Here is a 22,853-nt window from a genome sequence, read left to right as displayed (position 1 = left end):
AAGGATAGGGCATCCAAAGCTTCTCTGAGCAGCCTGTTCCAGTGTCTCACCTGCCTCCTTGTAAAAGATTTCTTCTCTGAGTCCAATCTCAATCTACTCACTTTCAGCTCAAACCCATTGTTCCTTGTCCTCTTACTGACAGACCCATGTAAAAGTCTTTCTACAGGTTTCTTATATACACTCCTGGTATACTGAAAGGCTGCTCCAAGGTGTCTCTGGCATCTTCTATTCTCCTGGCTGAAAAATCCACACTATCTCAGACTCTCTCCATAGGAGAGGTGCTTCATCCCTCTGATAATTTTTGTGGCTCTTTTCACTCTAAAAGGTCCCGGTCTTTGTACTAAGGACCACAGAGATGGATGCAGTATTCTAGGTCCCAGAGGATAAGAATCACCTCCCTTGACCACCCAGCGAGACTTCTGATGTAGGCCTGACTTTCCAGGTTCCAAGTGCAAGCTTTCATTCACCAGTACCCCAAGTCTTCCTGTAGAGGGCTACTCTCAATCCATTCATCCCCCATGCTGTACTGATGTCAAGGGTTGTCCCAAACCACAGACAATGCACCCAGGACTTTGGACTCGGCCCTGCTGAACCTTGTTGAGGTTCCAATAGGCCCACTATTGGTTGGTACTCCCGTACCAACTGCACCTCTCAGACTGGCGTCGCCTGGTAATCTGCTGAGGGTGCAACTTCCCACTGCTTATGTCATAATGAAGGTATTAAACAGTATCATTCATTGAGGGACACCACTCATTACTGTTTCCACCTGGGCATTAAACCATTGACCATAACTCCTTGGACACAGCCATCATGTCAATTATTTACTCATCAAAGAGTATATCCATCCAACTTCCCTCACTCCAATTTAACAGTAAGAATGTTGGGAGGTCACAGTATCAAAGGCCTTACAGAAAGTTAGACAGATGACATCCCTACCTCTTCCTTTGTCCACTGATACAGTTACTCCATCATACAAGGCCAAAAGATTAGTCAGGCAGTTAGTCCTTTGCATGTCTTGTTGGCTGACTCTATAATGAACACCTGCACATCTTCCATATGTTTCAATAAATGTTTAAAGAATATGTGTTCCATGATCTCAAGCCTAAGTTATAGCCTGAGTTTTGGCTTGAGTTTTAATGTTACCAGAGAGGTTTCCCTACTTGGTGGGATTTAAAAACATTTATCAAGTGTTTGTCATGGGGTTTTATACTAAATGCTTTTCGATGACATGCAAACCTGTAACTTCCCAGATCAAAGCTCCCACAAAAAAACCACTTAGAGGACTTAATGGATTGGGGGAATGGTAATGAGATAAACAGATTTTGATCTCTAAATCTCTCTTTTAATAATGGGCTAAGTAAGTCAGAGAGCTGTTTGGTGGCCTGTACGCTGGGATTAACTACTAATCCCATCACTGTTAAAGATGACCAGGTGCATACATCAGAAACACTCCTCAAAAAAAACAGGCAATCACAGGACAGTAGAGATTCAAGTGGCATGAAGACTGTGCTGTGTATAAAAACTCTTCTAAGCATCAGGTTCTATTAACACACAAACAAGAAATTAAAAGAAGGAAAAGAGAATTTACCAGAGTTATTAAAATATAGGTGTAAAAATATGTCCTTTACTCTTTGGCCTTTTCTTCCCAGCACAACTACACAGCATCTCTGTTTCCAGGCTATTGTTATTTTCTTTTTTAAAAACAAATAATTAAACAGAAATACAAGTGAGAAGTATTGTAAGAATCATCATTTTCCCTCCTAAAAGATTAACTGAGTTAAAATAAATTTTACAAAGGAGTACTTTGGGTTTGGTTTTTGTTGTTTTTTGGTGGTTTTTTTTTTTTTGTTTTTGCAAATGATCTTTGAAAGATTTTAACTACCAACATAAACATTTCATTTCAACATCATCTAGACAACACACTCCAAAAACACAACCATCAGATCCTCCAAGTATCTGAACAGCTGTGTAAGAATCTATTCAAGATATGTGAATGATGCCTTTATTTTTCAGCATTTAATTTCAATTGCTTTTGTTGCTCTGATCTGTGAGACTAAGAGGCACTCATAGCGCTTTGCACATCCATTATCAGAGCAAAATTTAAGTTCCATACTCGACCACCAGTTCCCTAAGCCAGACCACTTCCCAAGAAGCATAAAGAATGATGGCATCTTTTCCAACCTCTATGTCTTGCGTTTTTCTGGCCTTCTGAATTGCCAACTGCTCCAGAAACCTTCTGTTCAACTTTCTGGATGATGCTGTTCACCCAGAATTGTGGGCTGGAATACCTTTCAGCATTCTCTTTCAACATTCTCTAATATAAGCAAGATAATGAACATTAACATTGAAGACTTAGGAGATTAAAACTCTCCTGTGATTGGCTTATAGAATATGAAAATAGAAAGTTTCCTTAACTCACAGATAGATTCTCATTCAGTTTAAGGATTCTTGACAAAGATTATCATTAGAGCAATGAATTAGCTAAGGACCAAGACGCTTATGCAAGTGTCTAGTGAGCATATAGCTCAGGTACAGCGACAGACACACTAACAAAACTAGACAGCAATGTATATTCTGTGCCATAAGAATAAATACTATTACAATTAAAATATTTTTCCTAATGTATAATTTCAAAGTGTACCTAAGACATGTCCACTACACTATACCTTAGCTTATAAAAGTATGATCTAGAATGGGATATCTTTAGGTTGATTTCATGGCCATATAGTAACTAAATGAGCAATATCTACCTTGAACCCTGCTTACTCAAAGAATCTCTTAACAGGTTGACTTTCACATCCAGATACACCAAGTTCCTACAGAACAGAAATCTGTGCTCCTACCTTGAATTTAACTTAAAGGTGGCTAATACTATCTGGGCAAACACTATTCTGATGCATATTTGGTGATACTTGCCAAGATCTGAGCTGTATTTTTCTATTCAAAAGACTTAAGGACCTAACTGCACTCAGTTCTTTAGAGAAGAGAAAATTGGGGGCAGAGAGGAGAAGTATAACATATTGCAAATTTTAACTGCCCTTTCCACAATTTCCTTTGGGAAAAACAAATCCTCCTTCAACAGACTTTTGACAGCTAGGACTGACTACCAAAGTACTTCAACAAGGGCCAAAATAGCTATCTCCTAGATACAAAAGAGAAGACACAGATATCAGTGGGAACAGGGCCTTGGGTAGAAATCTCATCCATGTACTCTAAGGTAAACAGACTCAGACTCTGGCACTAGTCAAAACTACCTTGACTCATTCATTCCTATCAGATGCTTCTTCCATACACAGATCAATCTAAATTACAATTAGCAAAGCTCCCAGATGAAGCTGTCAATACACAGCTCAACTGTGCTGAGGCAGTAGTGATACAGTTATCTTTTCAATTTACTGAATCACCAGTTGCTTCCACTTTCATCAACTTTCTAATGTTCTGTTGCTCATTCAAGCAATACATGTATTGCACACCATCTGCTTTCCAAAGAAAGATGAGCTGAACCAACACAGTGGAGCTCACCTAAATCATGTAGTCCATTACAGTAGTTTGTCAGATGATTCTGCCTTAATGGACTGACAAAGAAGGAGTCTTGCTTGGTAGGGGTTATTTTTGTTCCTGGAATAGCCACACCACATTCTCAAGTGCAGAATGAAATGAACAGCAGTACTTTTCTGTTGGCAACTGCATCTGCATCAGGGTTCTGGGATAAAACTCTGCACTACTGATTAACAGTAAGTAGAGTATACAAATTAGGTAGTTTAATTATTCCCTGCCATTTGTCCTTTGAAAACTTACAAAGGACAAAAATCTGTAGAAAATCATGCTTCAGTTTAGCCTCAGTATCAGCACTACTTATTGAGGGAACAATGGGCTTTCAGAACACTTCAGACTTAAACTTTAGTTTAGCCTGAAAAAACATTTGTGCTGTTCCTGGAACTCTCCAGGAACAGGAGATTTTCCAAACTTTTAACTTCTAAAACATTGGTACCTCTTGGACTTTTTTATCCAGTTTTAACACATCTAACTTCTTTGCACAGAGTTAATAATATTTAAAATCTGTAGCACGCTTCCTTCTTTTCGGTCAACACCATGTGTATGGCTTCCTAGTGTTGCCTATATGCTAATTCTCCCTTTGTTTTCTCCTGCTGTCCTCTTTGTTCTTGCCAGGTTTGCTAATTACAGTAAATAAAAGGTGAACGCTGAAAAACTTCCCTAATTTCATCAGTAACAGCTGTTCATACACAGTTGCATTTGTGTACAAGAACATATTTTCTTCAGTCTTCTACCATTCAGCTTAAGGAAGATCATAGAAAAAGGTATTGTGCTTATATCATTCTATTCCTGCAACAAAGCTAATCACCATTAATTGGACCTCTATCTAACTTTATTTCACACCTCTGTGATTTGTTTTTCAGAGATTGAAAGGTAGTGCTTTCCCCTATGAAATTGCTGTTACCATAAAACAACACAATTAATTTGAAGCAACTAAAGGAGGAGAATTATTTCTTCATTTTGCAGCACACACGCAAATGCCCATTCTCCAAAGATTTCTCTGCTCAGCATGTATTTTTTTCATCCTACATTTATCCAACATTGTTTGCCAGTGTAACAAAATTAGGGGTCACTTGGCTCTTTGAAATGTAAATAAAGCTAAATTAGTCTGAATTCTTTAACTGTTCAGACCCTCTACTAATTCCTATTAACTTTGGTGGGTGTAGATCACTTATCAAATGGTAAAAACAAAAGAGCAACAAACCCTTTTTAATGGCTGCATACAAGGTATCCTTTTGTGGTGCACCAAAAAATGTTCTTAAATATTTTCCAAATGTATGTTCTTCACATTATCACACTGATATCCAAATGATGATTTATTCTTAAATGTTTCTTAAATATTTTCCAAATGTATGTTCTTCACATTATCACACTGATATCCAAATGACGATTTGTGTTTTCCTCCCCAATAAAAAAAAAATGTTCTTACATATGGACATATCTGTGTATGTGAGAATACATCAAGGTGTTAAACATTCAGAATTAAATTATATTTCCTTAGAAACAGCTTCTGCTAAATAAGAGATATTTACCTATCTAGCTACAATATGTATGAAAAGGTAAATTAATTATTTGTAAATATTTAATATGTCAATTACCTAAAATTACTCCAAAGAATTCAGTGTGAATAGGGCAGACTGATAAAAATACAAGTTATAAGAAAAAGGAAGCTTGTTTCTCCAGCTGAAGAAGTTACATGAAACAAGAGTCTGCCACTGTTGGCTTAACTAACCCATTTCCTCTTCAACGTATCTACACAAAGCCTGCCTCTGTGAATACACCAAGTTCTGCATGTTTGATGTCTAATTCGGCTGACACAGGTTTAAGAAATAATACATATAATCACCTTATGTCCAAAAGCATCGTTTGGCATAAAATTGCTGTTCATGCCAATTCAAATGGCTTATCGTCTACCTAGTTTTTGTGCTACAGCAGGGAGAATAGAAGGACACTTGCATCAAGGCAAGACTCTTCACTGTCACATTCGCTATCTTCAACATAAGAAGTACCTAAGTTTTAAAAAAAAATGCTTTGCACATGACACAATACCAACCAATATGCTGCAAAAAATAGCACTGTCATACAGTACCTAATCTGGCCAGGGTTTACAGACACATAGGCATTGCTAGCACAACACCTGCAGATTATTTTCTTAGCTACTCAAGGCATTTCCCAGTGAGAAAATAATGTACAATATTAATGTATACAGTCTACAGGCAGACTATGTCCAGGACTGATGGTTTATGACTACAACCTGTCATGCAGGCTCAAATGCTGCTTTCTAAGTCCCCGGAAAATTTACATGGATGGCAGGAAAAAATTACATACGGAAGTATGACAAAAAATGTATACATAAGTATATAGCTCTTACTACTTTAAAATAAATATGTGCATAAATGTTTAAAATAAAAGCATGCAGAACACATTGGCATAGGAGAACATAAAACATTAGAACACCTCTTCATTTTCTCCCCTAATTATAAAAACAAAGTGTTTTACAGCTAACAGTAAACAACGAATATTAACAACTGTAAGCTCTGGAGAACAATCACAGGGTTTTACAAAGTGTTCATCAGTAATGACATCCAGAAGAGTTAAAATACAGATTAAAACCAAATTCAGTGGACGACTGAATTCGTTCCAAAGCGTCTCAAAACACTACAGCCAAGTTGTGCTAGCTGAAACTATTACTATGTAATATGCTTCAGTGCGTATTTATGGATTCTGGCTTTCCACAACTGAAACTGTAAAAAAAATACTTTGTTCTGTTCTAATAATGATGTACAAAAAAGTACCTAAAAGTGTTATTTTAATGTTTAATCAGAGTGTTTATTTTTAAACTAATACCTAAAAATAATATTAGCACACAGTGAAAGTTTTACACAAATTACTTCCAACTTTGAGCTCTTTGATTTCACGAAAAGTAAAATGATAACATGAGTACATTAAGCAGTCTGTGTGTGTGTGTGTGTGTATGTGCGTGACACAGTAACAATTCGGAGAAACCTACGTTTCCAAGAAGGCACTGTGTCTTTCACAATTTAAAGACGGAAAAATCCTTTTCCTCTGAAGTAAAAAGATTAATTTTTTTCTTTATGTTTGCTACCCATATTCATTTTTATGTGTATACATCTAATTTTTAAGCAAGTGTAATAATAAAACAACCTAACACAGATACACTTCTTTGTGCCTTTAAAGGTTGATAATACCTTTCACTTTGCATATGCAACTAGAACATGCATAGCCACTTAACAAGGCTCAGTTAACACTGTACTAACAAGTCAAAGGATGTTCCGCAGTCCCGTATTTAAAAACCTTAACATGCTTAGGTTTTTTCAGACCTAAAATACTTGAGAGAGCAGGACTGCAAAATTGGCACTTACAGAAAAGTAAAAAAAAAAAAAAGAAAAAAACCCAAACATGTTCACTTGTGCTTACATAAAATTAAGCGGCACTAGTGATTTTCTCCCTAAAAATGAGGAGGAAAGAGATGAAATGGGACAGTAAACATCTATTCAGTATTAAAAAATCAGATTATTTTAAACATGTTCAGATGATTTTCCTGCCACCAGCCTATTTTCAATGAGTATATTTTCATTTGAAAACAGTTTCATCTGTCTCATAACCATGTGAATGACCCACACAAACAACAAACTTAGTAACTGAGCATTTGCTTATTCTAGGGAAACAATGAAAGTGACTAAAAAAAAAAAGTGCTCTACGGTACTTAAGATAAACCCACTTATGAAAGAAGTTCCCCCAAATTTCTTTTAGAAATTGAAACTTGAGTCTATGAAATACCAAGACACCAAGAGTCACTCACTACACACTGCATTTCTCAAGACAAGATCATTAAGTGTTAATCCAAATGTGCACATACTCTTTCTTTCAGTCAAATACATGACAGAGGCTGACAAAACATAAGACAAAAAAATGCACGCACAGTAACAATTTCCGTACTGGTTTTATTAACCAGGTATATGGATGTGCTGTTAAGTACATGCAGCCAAAAATTCACCCCTCCAGATCTCTACATCATGCCTCCACTTTCAAAAGCCTGCTGGAACTCTTAGCTGGCATTGATGATGAACACAGAAATCTTTTATACAGGAACTCAGTAGAGTTTTCCCTAATTCTTTCTATGGGATGGCTTCTCTCCTGTTCTTCTTCAAATCACCACACATTATCTGGTCCAAAGTGATGCCGTAACTGGACTCCAGTCTACCACCACCTACCCCAATACTTCATGTTAGTGGTGGGAGGACCTTGCAAAGCAGCTCAAGTTCTATGTTCCTAACTGCAGAATCTCTGGATTTCTTCTGTAGGTAATATATATTGGTCTCATTCAGTGGATTTCATACACTTCTGAAAATCTGGGAGAAGCTTCTAGCACTACTGTAAGAGAAATTGAGAATACACAGAAAATATCTGGACCTGAATAACACATCAAATGTATGAACTGCCTTTCCTGAAGCAACTGTCTATCACTAATCATACTTGGACATCCATAATATTAAGCAAGGGCAATCTATTTATCTTCTTTGTGCATCTCGGAAATCACACCAGGCACTGCCATAAACCAACATTAGGCCAAAATCCAACAGAACATTATTACTGTGAGTGCTGCATCCATGTCCACTACTTCTCTCCCAGATCCATTACAGATCCCAACCTTCTCTATATCCAGAAAATAACCTTCAGGAAATAGCATATTCATATGGAAGCACTAAAATGTATTCAAACTTTCCCTTCCAACTTGCCTTACCTCATTGAATAGGCAGTTTACTTCCCCAGTATAAACCACTACTTCCATATAAGTGGCCCAAGAAAAGCATCTTCCCTGTAAACATCTCACATCCATTTGGAACATACTCACTCATCCACACACCAGACAGTAGTGCAAAAATACATAAAGGCCTGTGAGTCCAGGCAGGAACTATTACCAGGGAGCTATGCGACACAGTGCATCAGACTGGACACTGGCAGGAAGATTTTAATTCAAAAGCCTTATTTTAACATAAACCAAATTTCTATTGGATAAATACCACCTCTGCATACTTGCAGCTCTAAAATAGCAACCTCTATTTTAATTCGGGAGAAACGATACAGTTGATTTTATTCCCTGACCAGTGGGTGGAGGCCAACGGTATCAGAGATCCTGTAATCATCCAGCACACTTCAGGTTACCCCTCAGCTTGCCATGTGCATCTGGGCCTTTGCGGCTCCCTTTCCTTTATAGAAACCGGTACGCAAGCTGAGCCCAAGCCCCTTATCCAACTTTACCTCAATAAGTAAAAATCACAATAAAAAATGCAACCGGTAACAACCTTCCCGAAGCCCAAGGAACAATGCAGATATCACACCCGCCACCATCGACCTGCACAGCGACTCCCCCTGCGAATCCCTTCCTTAATCTGCTTCGCTACCATCGCTCTCCCACACACATCGACATATGCCCCTCGCCCCGCAGCCCCCTCACTCACCCGCCATCCATTCCCTCTCCATTTTGTAAGGCCGCTTCCCGTTCCACATCGAACCCACCCGCCGACGATGCACGCAGGCGGGCACACACGCCCCGTTCCCCGCGGCGGAGGCTCGGCCTGCGGCTCCCCGCGGCGGGGGCGCCGAGTGCCCAGAGGCACTGCCGCTGCCGCCCCGTCCCCGCCGCCGGGTACCTGCGCCCCGGCACAGACCGCGCCGGCGGCGATGCCCGGGCTGCAGCCCGGCGGCACCTGGGGCGTGCGCGCCGGCGGCGGCCCGAGGCGAGCGGCCCGAGCCGGGAGGAGGAAGCCCCGCACTCACCCAGCAACAGCAGCTTCAGCTCGCGGCGGGCGTCCCGCTTGTCCCGACGCAGCTGCCGCTCGATCTCGTCGTTGATCCGCCGGGCTTCCTTGGCTTCCTCGCTCAGGCAGCACGCCATGATGGACTCCAGAGTCATTCTTCCTAACTGGTTCAGACACAGCCCCCACCCCCCCTAAACCCGCACGCACACTCGCACACACGCACCCCGCCGCCGCTTCGGCCCCGGGGGGCACAGGCGCTCTCCGAGAGCCCGGGGGCCGCCACAGGGCAGGCGCGCAGGCAGAGCAGCCTCGAAGCCTCAGAAGGGCAAGAAGAAAGGCAGGGCCGCTGGCGGCGCGGATCCCCGCTCCTTGCCGCTGACACCCGCCGCTGCCAACTCCTCCTCTCCTCTAAATCATGCACCGAACAACATGGAAACATCCACCGCGGCAGCAGCAGCAGCGCTACCCAGCCGAGCCGTCCCTTGTCCCGCTGCTTCCCTTCCCTCGCCGCCGCCCGCAGCCTGCGCGGTCCCCGAGTGTCCCTGGCGGCCGCAGACACCCCCGCCGCCCTCCGACGCGACCACCCCACCCCCGTGGAAGCGCTAATGCCCACTAATCCCTCCCCCGCCCCGCACACATCTCTCCGCCGCTCCCCGCCCCCAGAGCGGGAGCCCGGCTCCTGCGGGGTGGGCGAGACCACCGCTGCCCGGCAGGAAGAGCTTTCTCGCAACCGCTCCTCCTTCCCGCTGCCTCGGCCGCTCACCCTTCCAAGAAGGAGGCGGGGGTGGTGGTGAGGGAAAGCGGAGCTCGCTATTAGAGAGCTGCCGCTGTTCGGCTCCGCTCGGTTCGGTTCGGTCCTACCCGCGTTGCCGACAGAGCAGCGGAAAGGGAAACGAGTGCACTTAGCAGGGGTCGAGCTCGACCGGCTTTTAAATGGTTGGGCTCCGCGGGCGTGGTGCGGCAGGAATATGGCGGCCCGTCTCCTGCCGCCGCTCCCGCTCTCTCTCCGCCCCGCTGCGCGGTGGGGCGAGCGGCCGGGGCAGCCGAACCGCCGCCCGCGCTGTGCCGCCCCCCAGGGCCGCGCCGCCCGCCCTGCGGCGGCGGCGGAGGAGGGCAGAGGAGGAGGTGCGGGAAGACACTGAACGGATTCTCACTCCAAATGGCTTCGAGGAGCTGTGCCTGCTCCCGTTTGTCCTGCCGGGCAGCGTCTTCCCTAACGCCTTGTTTGCTTTCGCTTCCTTTGTTTTTAGTCGTAGGCACACATTTTTATTCGGTTCCCATCCTAGAAGAGATGAATTGGGTTGGCAGGGACTGGCGGAAAATGTGGTCGGCTGAAAGGAAGGAAGGAGTAAGGAGCCGAAAATGCCTTTTCCACGTTTGGCCGGAATGGGAAGGCAGAGCGGGATACAAGCACACCGTCAGGCACCCGGAAGGTGTAGCGCCCTGACTCCTTGCTGGGATGGTAAAGCCTTGCGTTCGGCACGAACGCACTGGGACACCCCACGGGACGCCACCGGTGTGGCCGATACTCGGCTGCGGTGAGTTCTATTCGCCCCTCGCCCCAGCCCCTACCTCAGGCCCAATCTCTGGAAAGCTGTCCCAATGTAGCTTTCGGTAGCTCTCAGGGCGATGGCATACAATCGAGCAGAATGCACTGATATACCTTCTAGTTTTTGTGAATTCATAAACTTCTCACAGAATTCCCACACCTGCACTTCTTTTGGTCACCTCCATTTTAAGCTACTTGTATCTAGGAATGTTGCCAAATCGGCTGTGAATCTGGTACTAGCCTAGGTAGTGGGTAGAAAGGCACATCACTCTCTTTTAGCTCCAGGTCTGATACCTCACCAGCACCTGCTGACATCTGTTTCAAAATTCATATGCTCTTTGCTAAAAGCTTCCATATGTACTGACAAAATTATTTAAGTAAGGTCTGCCATAGAGAGGAAGACAATAAGGGAATTAAAAATAAAAAAAAACAGGAAAATAATACATTCAATCAGTTTTTTTAGAGCATAAAAAAATTACTTATTAAAAATTGCATAGTTTTCATGTGGATCTATATTGTACTGGCATATATAGTGTATAAAAATGATTGATACAACTTGAAATCTTTTTACTTTATTCCAGTCAATGACTTTTAGTCAAAATTGGGTAGTTTCAGCTACTAAGAATACATATATTTCATGCAAAGCATATTCTCTCTTTTAAAACCTGTATATATAGAAGTGTATCTGTGCATTCACCTGTATTGTGTACTGGTCCCAGATGTATCAATATTACATGCAATTAAGATTTCTAAAGTGCCAACACTGAATTACAGAGACAACAAGTAACAAGAGGGGGAGGTTACTTCAAGAAAATAATTATCAGGGTTTTTGAGATAAATACTAGGGTTTTCTTCTAAATGCCAGAGTCCAAAAGAGTGAAGGTGAGTATGGTAAAGCTCACAAGAAATACTTGTTGGATGTTTTGTACATTATGCACAAATCCACAGCAATCATCTCCAGGAATCACATCTTGAAAAAAGGTTAGGAACAGGTCAATGAGTTTCCAGCCTTTAGGTAAACTGAATCAATATCCTCTCCAAAACTGAGGGCACACTATTCTAATAAAAACTGTAATAGTCTGCAGTACAAGAAGTTGGACTAAACTTTCTTAACTGTTTTATATGCTCAGTATAAAAGGCATGAACACAGTGTATACCTCAAATGCAGAACTGTCATTTAATTTTGCATTTTTAATGAGACAAGACACGCAACAGACCATGACTGTAATCTGCATGTACCACTTCTATTGATATAACTGGATTTCAAATCTTTACAGAATAAATACCTTCAGATTTTTATGGATGAGCCATCTAGTCCTGAATATGGTATCAGCAGATAGCCATTATACACTGTTTTACTCATTTGCTTCATGACTTAGTGGAAATCAGAGGAACCCCATTATGGATAATTACATGATAATAAACCTATGAGGAAATTTCTTTCCAGACCTCAATTCCATAATGGTTGGCTTTTGTTTTGAAATGTGAAACATCCTTTATAAATATTTTATCCTAATAACAACTATCAGTAAATAACAGAAATCTTTATTGCCTATTGCCTATGCAGGTAATTATTATCCATAGATACTGTCCATAGTGTTACCTAATCCTGGACAGATATTTCCTGATAAGCCTCCCTATAGCACTAATCTCATATTCCTCTATCCAAGTAATCTCTAGTGCATGGCTCATAGGAACCCATTGCCTGTGAGACGTTTTGATGTTGCTTACTGCCACAGGAAATTAAAAGTGAGACTGACGGAGAAAAGATGGTATAAAACACCTTGTGTCCTTGGTATTCTTACTCATAAGACAGTGAAGATTTGGAAACTACCACTATGTTTAATCATGTCCATAACATTCTTTGCACTAAGCTATCTCAGTGTTCAATTTCTTCCTTCCATATGATTCCATAAAGATATTTATTGTCACTTTCTTCTGTCTTTTCTGCCTAAGAAAGGTTTTCTGTGATGTTTTGACAGGTTCCAAATGGTATCTGAACTTGGTACTCACATGACAGTAGAAGAGAAGATAGTGGATAGCAGCATCATAGGGTTTTCATAATTAGTAAGCCTCCCATCTTAACCAATGGGATATCTTGTGAGTACTTTTTGGTAGCCATTGTGCATTAAGAAGATATTTGCGCAGTGCTATGCAGAAGTACATCCCAGTCTTGTTTGTGAATGTTTCCAGTAAATTTAGAGGCTGTCAATATATCTGAGTTGAGCAAATTTTCCTTCCAGTATGCCCTCCTAATCAGGTTTTTGTTTGCTGGTTTTGTTTGGTTTGGGTTTTTTTGTTGTTTTTGGTTTTGTGGGGGTTTTTTTTGTTTGATTGGGTTTTTGGGAGGATCTTTTGTTTTGTTGGTGTTTTGGTGTTTTTTTTTTTTTTTTTTTAGTTGGTTTTGGGTTTTTTTAAGGGGAAAAAAACCCAAATAAAATATATCTGCTGTTTTCTGCTGTTAAATGAATAACATCCAGTATTTGCAATTTCCTTCAGCAGATATCCATTTCTTCCAGTGTGTGTAGTTTTGACAAATTATCTTCTGAATGTTTCTCAGTGTTACTTATTTCAAAGCAAAAAGTGCCTGCCAAGGTGCTAAGGTACAGACCAATGACTAGGGAAGAGTTACCCCCCTGTTTTCTCACCTGATTTATGTGGAATTTTAGAAACTTCTTTCCTCCTATGTATTTGTATGTCAAGGTTTGTATGGAAGACCTATCTCTGAAAAAGCTCAAGTATTTTTCAAAACGCTTTTGTTCTTCAGACTCATCTCTTAACATTATTTTGCACTGGCACTAGAAGAGGGGTGTTGTGCAGAGAAGTGCATGTGGCAGCTGTGTGGCAGCCCCCAAGCACAGCGCAGTGTGGGACGCGTGCCCTGGCTGAGTGTGCCGCACCAGGAGCCAGCATTCTGTCCACAGCACTCCTCGCCAGTGCACACGGCCGCTGCCTGCTCCAACAGGACGGGCTGCCAGCTGCATGATTTGGCTCCTTAACTGTGTGCAGAACTGATCCTGGAGTATTGTGTTGGGTGGGAATTTTCTTGGTTGGTAGGGTTTGTTGGTTGCTTGCTTGCTTGCTTGACTGAGTATATTCTCAGAGTTAGCTGTTAATTTAAGGATTTGCATTGTCTTTCACAAAGTCTCAGTTGACCCTTCAGTCCTGCTAATGGAAAACGTCTAGTAGGCACAGTGTGATCCAGACCACCACTTCTGTGGGAATAAGCTGCTGTATCACCTGCATGAGCCAGTTGTTCATGTATTGTTCTGCACAAGTCTGGTGGAACAGGATCGTAAATTTCAACCCTGAAAAAAACCAAAAACCCAAAACAAAGCAAAAAATCTCACCACGCTTGACCTAGCCACATGACACAAATTACATTAATAAATTGGTAGAGTATGAGCTGATACTACAGTAATATGGCCACTCACTGAAAAGGAATACTTAAAGTCTTCAGTATTGGAACCAGCTGTTTCCCTGATAACTTTTGTCCTATTGTATTACTTTTACCATGAAATGGATGCCAATTTTGGATCCAGACTTATTTGTATTTTTATTATTTGACAGTTATATAGGTTAAAATCCCCCAAAAGTTTCAGCAAAGCCTGTGATTAAGTGTTCAGCCTAGGATGTAGTATGGGGGATACTAGTCTTCCGCTTCCGTGACATAAATTATAAATTCATGTTTTGGCATCATAAAAATACTATTGTTTCTGTCAAAATAGCTTTTATGTGTATTTATCAGGTATATCACATTCAAGAACATTTTTCTTTCAGTTTATTGAATATTTAATAAGGTGGCTTTTATTCTTCATGGGTTTCTTATTTTTGTGCAAGTCCAAAGTAAGTTATTCATATATATAATCATATATAATATATAAACCTAGAGAGACTTTGTATAATGTCTAGTTCATTTGCCATCAGTAGGACTTCTCATGCTCTGCTAGGTTAATGGTATTCTGTGTTTGGATTATTTATGTAAGACCTCAAGCATCCTATTCTAACTTTTATTCTTACCCTACAGTCTATTCTTGGATATATGCTTTCTAATTCTGATTTCATATAAGTTTCATAGCATAGTAACTCCATAATTTTCAATGGAAGGGCACTGTTTTTCATTATCATACACAGTAGTGTCAGATCCTGAGCTTTCTTTAAGATATTTAACATAGTAATTGTGTGACTCCTCCAGTTTGTTCAGTGACTATTTCAGAAATAGTCTAACCATTAGAAAGCATTAACTGATAGGCCCTCATTTCCATTTTAGTTCTCACTGTGTCACAGGACAGAGAGGCAAGAGTTACACATCACATCAGACAGAGGTAGTTCTTTTGGTATTTCATGGAAAAGTATTATTTGTAAATCTTTCCATCATCCAAAGAGTGCGTCAGCGGAAGTTATTTTATTGCAATCCAAAGTATGTCACTAGAAGGACCATGGATAACTATCTCATCCCATAATTTTAAAATGGAAGACTAATCCAAAATCAAAGCATTCTTCAATACTTTCCACAATCTTGCACCAAAGTTTAGTATGTAAAGTGAAAAATTATTTTTCTAGTGAAGATGAACAGAAAATAAATATCCACTTGCATGTAATAGTAGTTCATAAAATTATCTTTTCAATATGCAATTTATACACAAATTAAATGCAAGAATTTAGAAGGTTTAGGAATGAATTCTGTACTTTGTATATGCTTCATGTCTTGTATTAGTAGGAGCATCAATATATTTTGCACATTACTACCAAATCTTCTAATAAAAATCATAAATGTGTGAGGGATAAGTGACATAAGAATGAAAGTCATGACCTAGTCAATTGTGTTTTCAGATGAACAATTAAATTATTTTTATTGATATATATAATTTACAAACATTGTAGCAGAAGCCCATCATAAGACTGTTTCAAGTATTTATGGTTTTAAAGTGAATGCAGAGAAGGATCTTAAGACAAAAGATGATCAGTGTTTTCCTCTAAGTGGAAGTACAGTAATAAGGGAAATATCTTTCTTTCTCTAAATGAAAATCTATTAGAAAAAATGGCCGTCATTGTCTTATGTAAAGCCATCACAAATAGTTGACTAAAGTAGTATTTCCACAGAAGTATTTAAAGTAATGGAGAAAACTGACTTGGAAGATAGCAAAATAATTGACTTCTATTTAATGCTTTAGGAAGTATTGAGCAGGAATCAAGGCACTCAAGTTATGTACTGAAGTAAAAATGTGGGTTGAATTGTAAGCCTCATGTTATAACTAGAATTACAGTTACATAACTTTAGTTATACCTATAACCTCAGTTTATATAACTATAACCTCAGATAGCCAGATAGTATGTTTCTTCAATCCATATGGGATGATTTGTCACCTTGAATTTGGGCAGAAATAGGAAAAACTCTTATGCCTGAGATGCACAGCTAATAGTAGCAGTGCAGTGATTGCTCTTACTAGTCAAATTCCCCTGCAGTTAACATGGCATTTAGATAGTGCTCTATACTCTTAAGGAAGATTGGAGAATCTATAATAATATTTAAGGGAATTAAGGAAATTCGTTAGTAGGGAAAAGGATAACATTTGTTTCATTTGTCCTAAGAGACAGAGAAAAGAGACTTTTCAACACTTAGAAAATTCTGGTTTGGACATATTGGACATATATAGAGAATTGGATAGAGTGCTAAGATTGTTTAAATACAAATTTGGATAAAATGCATATTATCCTGGTATGGGTATAATTGCAAGGCAGGCTGTCAGTGTACTGTATTTCTAAGGGACTGCTTCCTAATCTGGTTTGAATTGAGGATTTGCATTGCCTTACAGAGAACCTAAATACAAATCCTCTCAAATTTTGGTTTTGTTTTGATGGTTATATATTTAAGGATTTTGAAAGAGGATAACTTTTTTTTAACTCCAAAATAAAGAGTGTTTAACAGGACTGAAACTTTGAAGAGACTAGGAAATTTTAAGAAGAATCAGTGGTTAAATTTTAGTTTGGATACTGAGAGTAATAGCTGTATTTAGAATTATATCAGATATTCATACCTCTTTTATTTATGAGGGAAAACTTTTGTCATTAATACCTACTTCTGCTAAGAAACTAGTCATAAGTCTGAGATTTACAAGAAAAGAAAAAAAGCTTTGAGCTCCCCCTACTGCTGTTTCTATCCAAAAGATGGAAAACCTGAATTTTGTTTTGATGGGTAAAATATCAGTCAGATAGAAGAGAAATTAAACAATACAGAAGTACCATTTTAAGTTTCTGGTAATGTGCTATTAACAGTGGAGAGAACCAGAATGTTTAGGGTGTTTTCTAAGCTGTTAGATCTCTCAAGGTTTTTGGCATTCATAGCATAATGTACATAAGGATGTATTCCTTCAGATACAATAGTTTTCCAAGTTTTCCGTGCGAAGATATGATTTAGTGTTTGTGTATGTATACACCTAATCTTGTTCCCTTTACATGAAATTGGTGGATCATAGAACTTATTAAATATTGGCATATTCATACAAATTAGTAATTTAATATAATTTTCCAGATAGCTTTCAAAAAGCTGTTATTTATTCAGATAAGTGATTTAGGAACTCCCACTGCAATTTATAATAAATTACTACTTGTAAATCTAGTTTTTGAGTTCCTTCACATTATTACAATTGCAAGTTACAAAGAGTACACTAAGAATTAAAATTCTGAGCTACGTACTAATTGACATTAGAAATACTTTTCACTGAAAGTGTTTAATTTCATAATGGCCAGATTTGTGTATAATATATAGTTTCTGAGTTCATCATCAGTGCTTATGATCAAAGCACTTTTTATCTGTTTATTAGTATTTCTTTGTTAAATAAGACTCAATTTTTTCCAGAAAAAAAGTCTTTGGACAAAGGCTGAGCTTTATTTGGAGTTCTGTGCTTTCATTATTTTAACAACTGAGAAGTATTAATGTGCTGATTATTTCAAGTCTTGTTACACCCATTTTCATAAAGCGTCTCTGCTAGTCTCTTTACAGGTGACATTAAGGTGGTGGTATTGTAACAAAAAAAAGTCAAAATTCTTTCTAGTATATCATATATGTATTTGTACTTCTCCTTGAGTTTCCCTATGGAGTTCAAAATTCTTCTAATGAAATAATCTTTCTTTTTTACTATTATGATTTCCAAAAAGCAGTTAAGCAAACCTCTTATTTCTTTGGCCTGGTAACACTAAATACCATTTGTTCCGCTTGGAGGTGTGGGGTGAGGTGGAAGTGAGCTGGTGCAGGGGTCTTTCTAGATTTCAGTGAGAAAGGCCCAACAACAAGTGGCTTAATAAGTTTACTTCAAAAAGACAGACTAAGAAGAGGGGTATAGATAGTAACATCTTGCATCTCCTCAGGTTACGGGCACTCTCTGCAGCATTGAACAGTGCCCCAGTGGATTTTCCCATTGCACACTGCACAGAGCAGATCCTGTCTGGGGAAAGAAACTCACCCTTTCAATCATTTGAGGTCATCTTTAACTTACTTACAGGAAAACAGGTTTGTTTAAGGGCAAGTCCATGCAGGAGGTATCATGGCAGTGCTGAGCAGGGGCTACCCATGTTAGTTGCAGTGTACAGCTGTGTCCCAGTCAGGATCAATGCATTCCATCCTTTGATCCCTATACACTATACTTTTCCCAAATATATGTTGTAATTTACAAATCATATTAATAACATGGCATTCTCAAGTGCAAGTTCCAATAGGGGAAATGTGGCCTTTTCAAGATCACCAGCTCCTCAGGTTTAATGTCTTCTGCAAGGATCCCAATACAGTATCTACCTGCACTCTTTTCAAGGATCACATTGCTCCTTTGTGATAGTTCATGAGAAAATAAATCAGTAAACCAAAGTGATTGATTTGATCACTTTGTGGTCTCATTAGAGAGACAGCACTCCAAGATTCATGAAGACATTTGTTTTTACCCTCAGATCATTCACAATTTTTCTGTTCCCTACATTGTCTAAAGAAGGGCAATGAAGCTCGTGAAGAGTCTAGAGATAAGTCATTTGAGGAGCAGCTGAGGGATCCGGGGTTGCTTAGCCTGGAGAAAAAGAGACTCAGGGTGACATTATCACTTCCTAAAACTACCTGAAAGGAAGCTGTAGCCAAGTGAGGTCGACCCCTTCTACCAGGACACGAGGATGAGAGGACAATCTGAAGCATGCACCAGGGGAGATTCAGGCTGGACATTAGGAAGAACTTCTTCACAGAAAGGGCTGCTAAGCACTGGACCAAGCTGCCTGGAGAGGCTGTGGTGTCATCCATCTGTGGAGGTGTTTAAGAGAAGACTGGATGGGGCACTTTGTGCCATGATCTACTTGACAGGGTGGTGTCTGGTCAAAGGTTGGATGTGATAATTTCAGGTGATTGATTAAACTAATTGATTCTGTGATCAAGGGAAGTTCAATTTAACTGCAGTTTTAATTCTTTTTTCCTGCTGTTTACATGCTCAATTAATCTTCTTTTATCTTAATGATTACTATTGCTCTGTCTTTTCCTTTGTGAATTGAATAAAGCTCCATGGTCTTCAAAAAAGATTTATCAAGCCCTACATGGAGGCTTACATTGGATATAATACTTCAAACAGCTGACCATGCTGAGAAGAGCCAGTTCTAGCAGTGAGCTGAGAGTATTATTTGTTGCTAGAATTCTATGTTATAAAACATAGATCCTACTGTTTGTTTAATCTGTTACATTCCCATTTTGTCTCCATTGTTCTATTTGACTGCTTTGTTCATGTTACATATTTTTATGCTTTAGTACCAGATCTGTTTTGTCATGCATATGGATAGACCACAAGCATAAACACTTTAGGAGTATATATCCTTTTTTCTGTAATTCTATTTAGTGTCCAGACCATTGGGATTCAAGTCCTAATGGATAGTAGTTGTAAGAGAAATTCATATTCAAAGCCCTGTGTGCTAATACAGGTATTTCAACCACAGAAGTTGTCTCTACAGGTATGTTTTCTTCCTTCTGCTATATCAAATCCTTCCCTTTATTCATGTAAACCACATAGAAAGGAGTAGAACTCAGTTTGGCGAAAACATCAGCCACACTTCCCATAAGAATGTAACTCATTTCACACTTAAATGCACCACTATTAGTAAAAGGTCACCATCAGTTATCAGTTCCCTTGTTACTAAGCAAATATGACTTGTTTGATTCAGGACATTGTTTCCTCAGTGAATATCTGGGATCTATTTTGCTTCTGTCTATCCATTTTTTGGTATCCATTTAGCACCTACTGATGCCTTTTTCTCTGGTCCTTGAAATATGAGCCAGACACAAGGTGATAAAAAGGGGTTATCCTTTATATAAGGATCCTTAGGTACCCAATTCATCAGCTGAACATGCATATCCTGCATAATGCATGCACAATTTCTATATACTTTGCAAATAAGCGTATCTGGCAAGAATCCCCAATTGGATGGACACCCAGTGAAGTCATGCCCCCACACTCTAGTACCTTCTAAATCGTCCCCCTCAGATGAGGCCTAAACTCTGTAAAAAATATGTCTTGAAGAGCTGGTCTCAATCTTAGTTTCTAAGGAGAGCCAAGACAGCATTGGCGTCTTGGAATGTGTTTTGTCCTTCTGCCTAGGAAAATACTGAAGTTAAGTTACAATAGTAGACTACAGAGCTACAAATATTTGTGTAAAGAATACAGAGAATATATAAAAGAAAAAACTGCAAAAATCAAGACAACACCTTTTCCCCATTTTTTAGAGTCTAACAAGTCTCTGTCTTGTCTAGTCTACTCTGTATTTAACCACAGCACCAGTTTACACAACTGGCTATCCTACTAGTTATTGTGATTATACAGATGCCAACTATAACTACAGCTACTATGAACACTTCTTTTATCCAGGCCCCATTTGGTAACCATGAGGTAAGGGTGCCGAAGATACAGTTTAAGTTTAAAGTGTTATTTCTGAAAGCTACTTTATGTAAAATTTGAGTCTGCTTCCAAATGTCAGCCAAATTCTTCTTAATTCTTCCACTCTGGTCCACATATGAACAAGTGGTATTAATAATAGCACATATTGTGCAGCCAGTATGAAATTGAGCACCATTGTGTTCTGCATAAACATGAGACATACTGTGGATTTCTTCCTGTAAGGCCGAAATTGCATCTACAATCTGCTGTTCAATAGGTTCCATAATGGCTGAGATGTTTGTATCTGCCCACTCCAGCTCGACTATTCTGAGAGTTGGAATGGAAACATTTCCATTGGTATGGAAACATTCAGTGACATTCAGTGTGGGGATTAACAGATCTTTTCCTCCTCCCATTTGGATTTTCAGTTTGATCAAATATTGTTGTATTGGAGTTACAGCCCCAAGGGCACAAACCTGGGCTTTATCTATGAGTAGGATTTTCCAGGACTTATTGTCACATGTCCAATACCACTCTGTCCTGAGTGGTAGAACTAGTCTCCATGATGTTAGTTCCATTTTTCCTCACAGTTCTTGGGTTTATTCTTTCCATTAATCTGGTTTTATGGCAGTATGAATGGAGAATGGCCTTTCCTGTGGCATTTATAACTGCACAAGGAACTGTATCATTCCCGTGATCTATTAGGCTGCTCAGGGGCATAGGAGACAGAAGAGTCTTATTGACTTGTTACCACTTTTCGGTACAGTTTGCTTTCATTAAAACACCAATCAGTGGCCAGTCACTACTCCCATTGAAAGGTGGCAATTGAGTATAAATCCAGTAATTGTTCTTATTAAGAACTTTGGATACATTTTAGACTAAAGTCCCATGCAAATCGTGGGTCCAACTCTGAGTCACGATTTCATCAGCGAAGCAATTTCCCAGTTGGAGACTGGTTTTCCCTTTTTGATGACCTCTGCAATGCACAATAGCTACCTCTGAAGGCTTCCAAATACTCTTAATTCATGTTTAATTTCATTATCTTGAGTAGTTAATAGCTCTCACTCCTTTCAGATGGGTCCATGGGCCTAGACAACACTAAAGACATATTTGGAATCAGTCCATATATTGACCTTCTTTCCCTCAGTACTAGAGCTCTTGTCAGTGCAATGAGTTCAGCCTTCTGATGGCAAGGCCTTTGCCTCAATCACCTTATCCATGGTTGTTACTATGTAGCCTGTCATTTGCTTACCATTTCTCATGAAGCTACTTCCATCTGTATACAGTTCCCAGTCTGGATTCTCCAGAGGCATGTCCTTCAGGTCTGGTCTGCTGGAATAGGCCTCTTCTATTGTGTGTGAACAGTCATGCTCAGGCATGATGTAAATTAATGTAGATAACAAAAACATTTCAGGATTTACAACAGATATTATTTTTAGGGTAACGTCATCCCATTCCAACAACACAGAGTGATACTTAAGCATTCTGCTAGGAGATAGCCAGCATTTTGTTCCAGTAGAGTTATCACTGTGTGGGGCACATACTTGAATTTGTGCTGCCCAAGGGTGAATTTATGGGCTTCTTGTATCAGGATGACAGTAGCTGACACACCTTTCAAACTCCCAGGCCACATTGACTAACATTGTCTAGCTGTTTTGAAAAGTAGGCCACAGCCTTTCATTGAACTCCAAGGTGTTGTGCCAGTATCCTCGAAGCAGCATTCAGCCGCTCATATGTAAAGAATTCAAAAAGGCTTAATTAAGTCTGGCAGCCCCAGAACTGGGCCTGACATCAAGGAACATTTCAGCTGTATAAATGCAGCTCTTGTGTTCTCTGTCCACACGATGGATCCCTTCTCAGTTGCCTTAAAGGCTCCATACAGAGGTTTTACCAGTAGTACATAATGTGGTATCAGTAAGCAGCACCAACCTACCATTCCCAGGAAGGCTTGCATCTCTCTCACAGTGTGGGGCTCTGGAAGATAACAGATGTCTTCTTTCTGTTCTCTGCTGAGTTGTTGGTGTCCGCGGAAGATTTCTAGCCCCAAGCAGACTACTCTTTCCCTGGCAATCT

At 39.8% G+C, this 22,853-nt stretch overlaps 1 protein-coding gene and 1 long non-coding RNA gene across 5 annotated transcripts in view; both read right to left on the bottom strand.

The window, feature by feature from the left end:
- LOC137464710 (guanine nucleotide-binding protein G(q) subunit alpha-like) overlaps positions 1-22,853 on the bottom strand; it is a 469,877-nt gene that overhangs the window by 109,844 nt on the left and 337,180 nt on the right. The window contains exon 1 of one of the 4 annotated variants that reach the window (XM_068176142.1): positions 9,358-9,493. The exons of 1 other annotated variant lie outside the window; for it this stretch is intronic. In XM_068176142.1, coding sequence (XP_068032243.1) covers positions 9,358-9,493 — 136 coding nt within the window. Of the gene's footprint in view, positions 1-101; positions 558-9,038; positions 9,103-9,357; positions 9,494-22,853 lie in introns of those variants that run through there. 2 more of the 4 variants (XM_068176143.1, XM_068176144.1) reach the window with 2 other exon arrangements.
- Positions 13,945-22,847, bottom strand: LOC137464440 (uncharacterized). Its single transcript, XR_010994235.1, has 3 exons — positions 21,992-22,847; positions 21,004-21,107; positions 13,945-14,195 (listed from the first exon to the last, which is right to left on the bottom strand). It is a non-coding gene; the product is annotated as an uncharacterized lncRNA (long non-coding RNA).

Source organism: Anomalospiza imberbis, chromosome Z, assembly GCF_031753505.1.
Source record: "Anomalospiza imberbis isolate Cuckoo-Finch-1a 21T00152 chromosome Z, ASM3175350v1, whole genome shotgun sequence".
NCBI lineage: Eukaryota > Metazoa > Chordata > Aves > Passeriformes > Viduidae > Anomalospiza > Anomalospiza imberbis.
The sequence above is the reverse complement of the archived record's forward strand: the minus strand, read 5'-3'. Positions and strand labels throughout refer to the sequence as shown.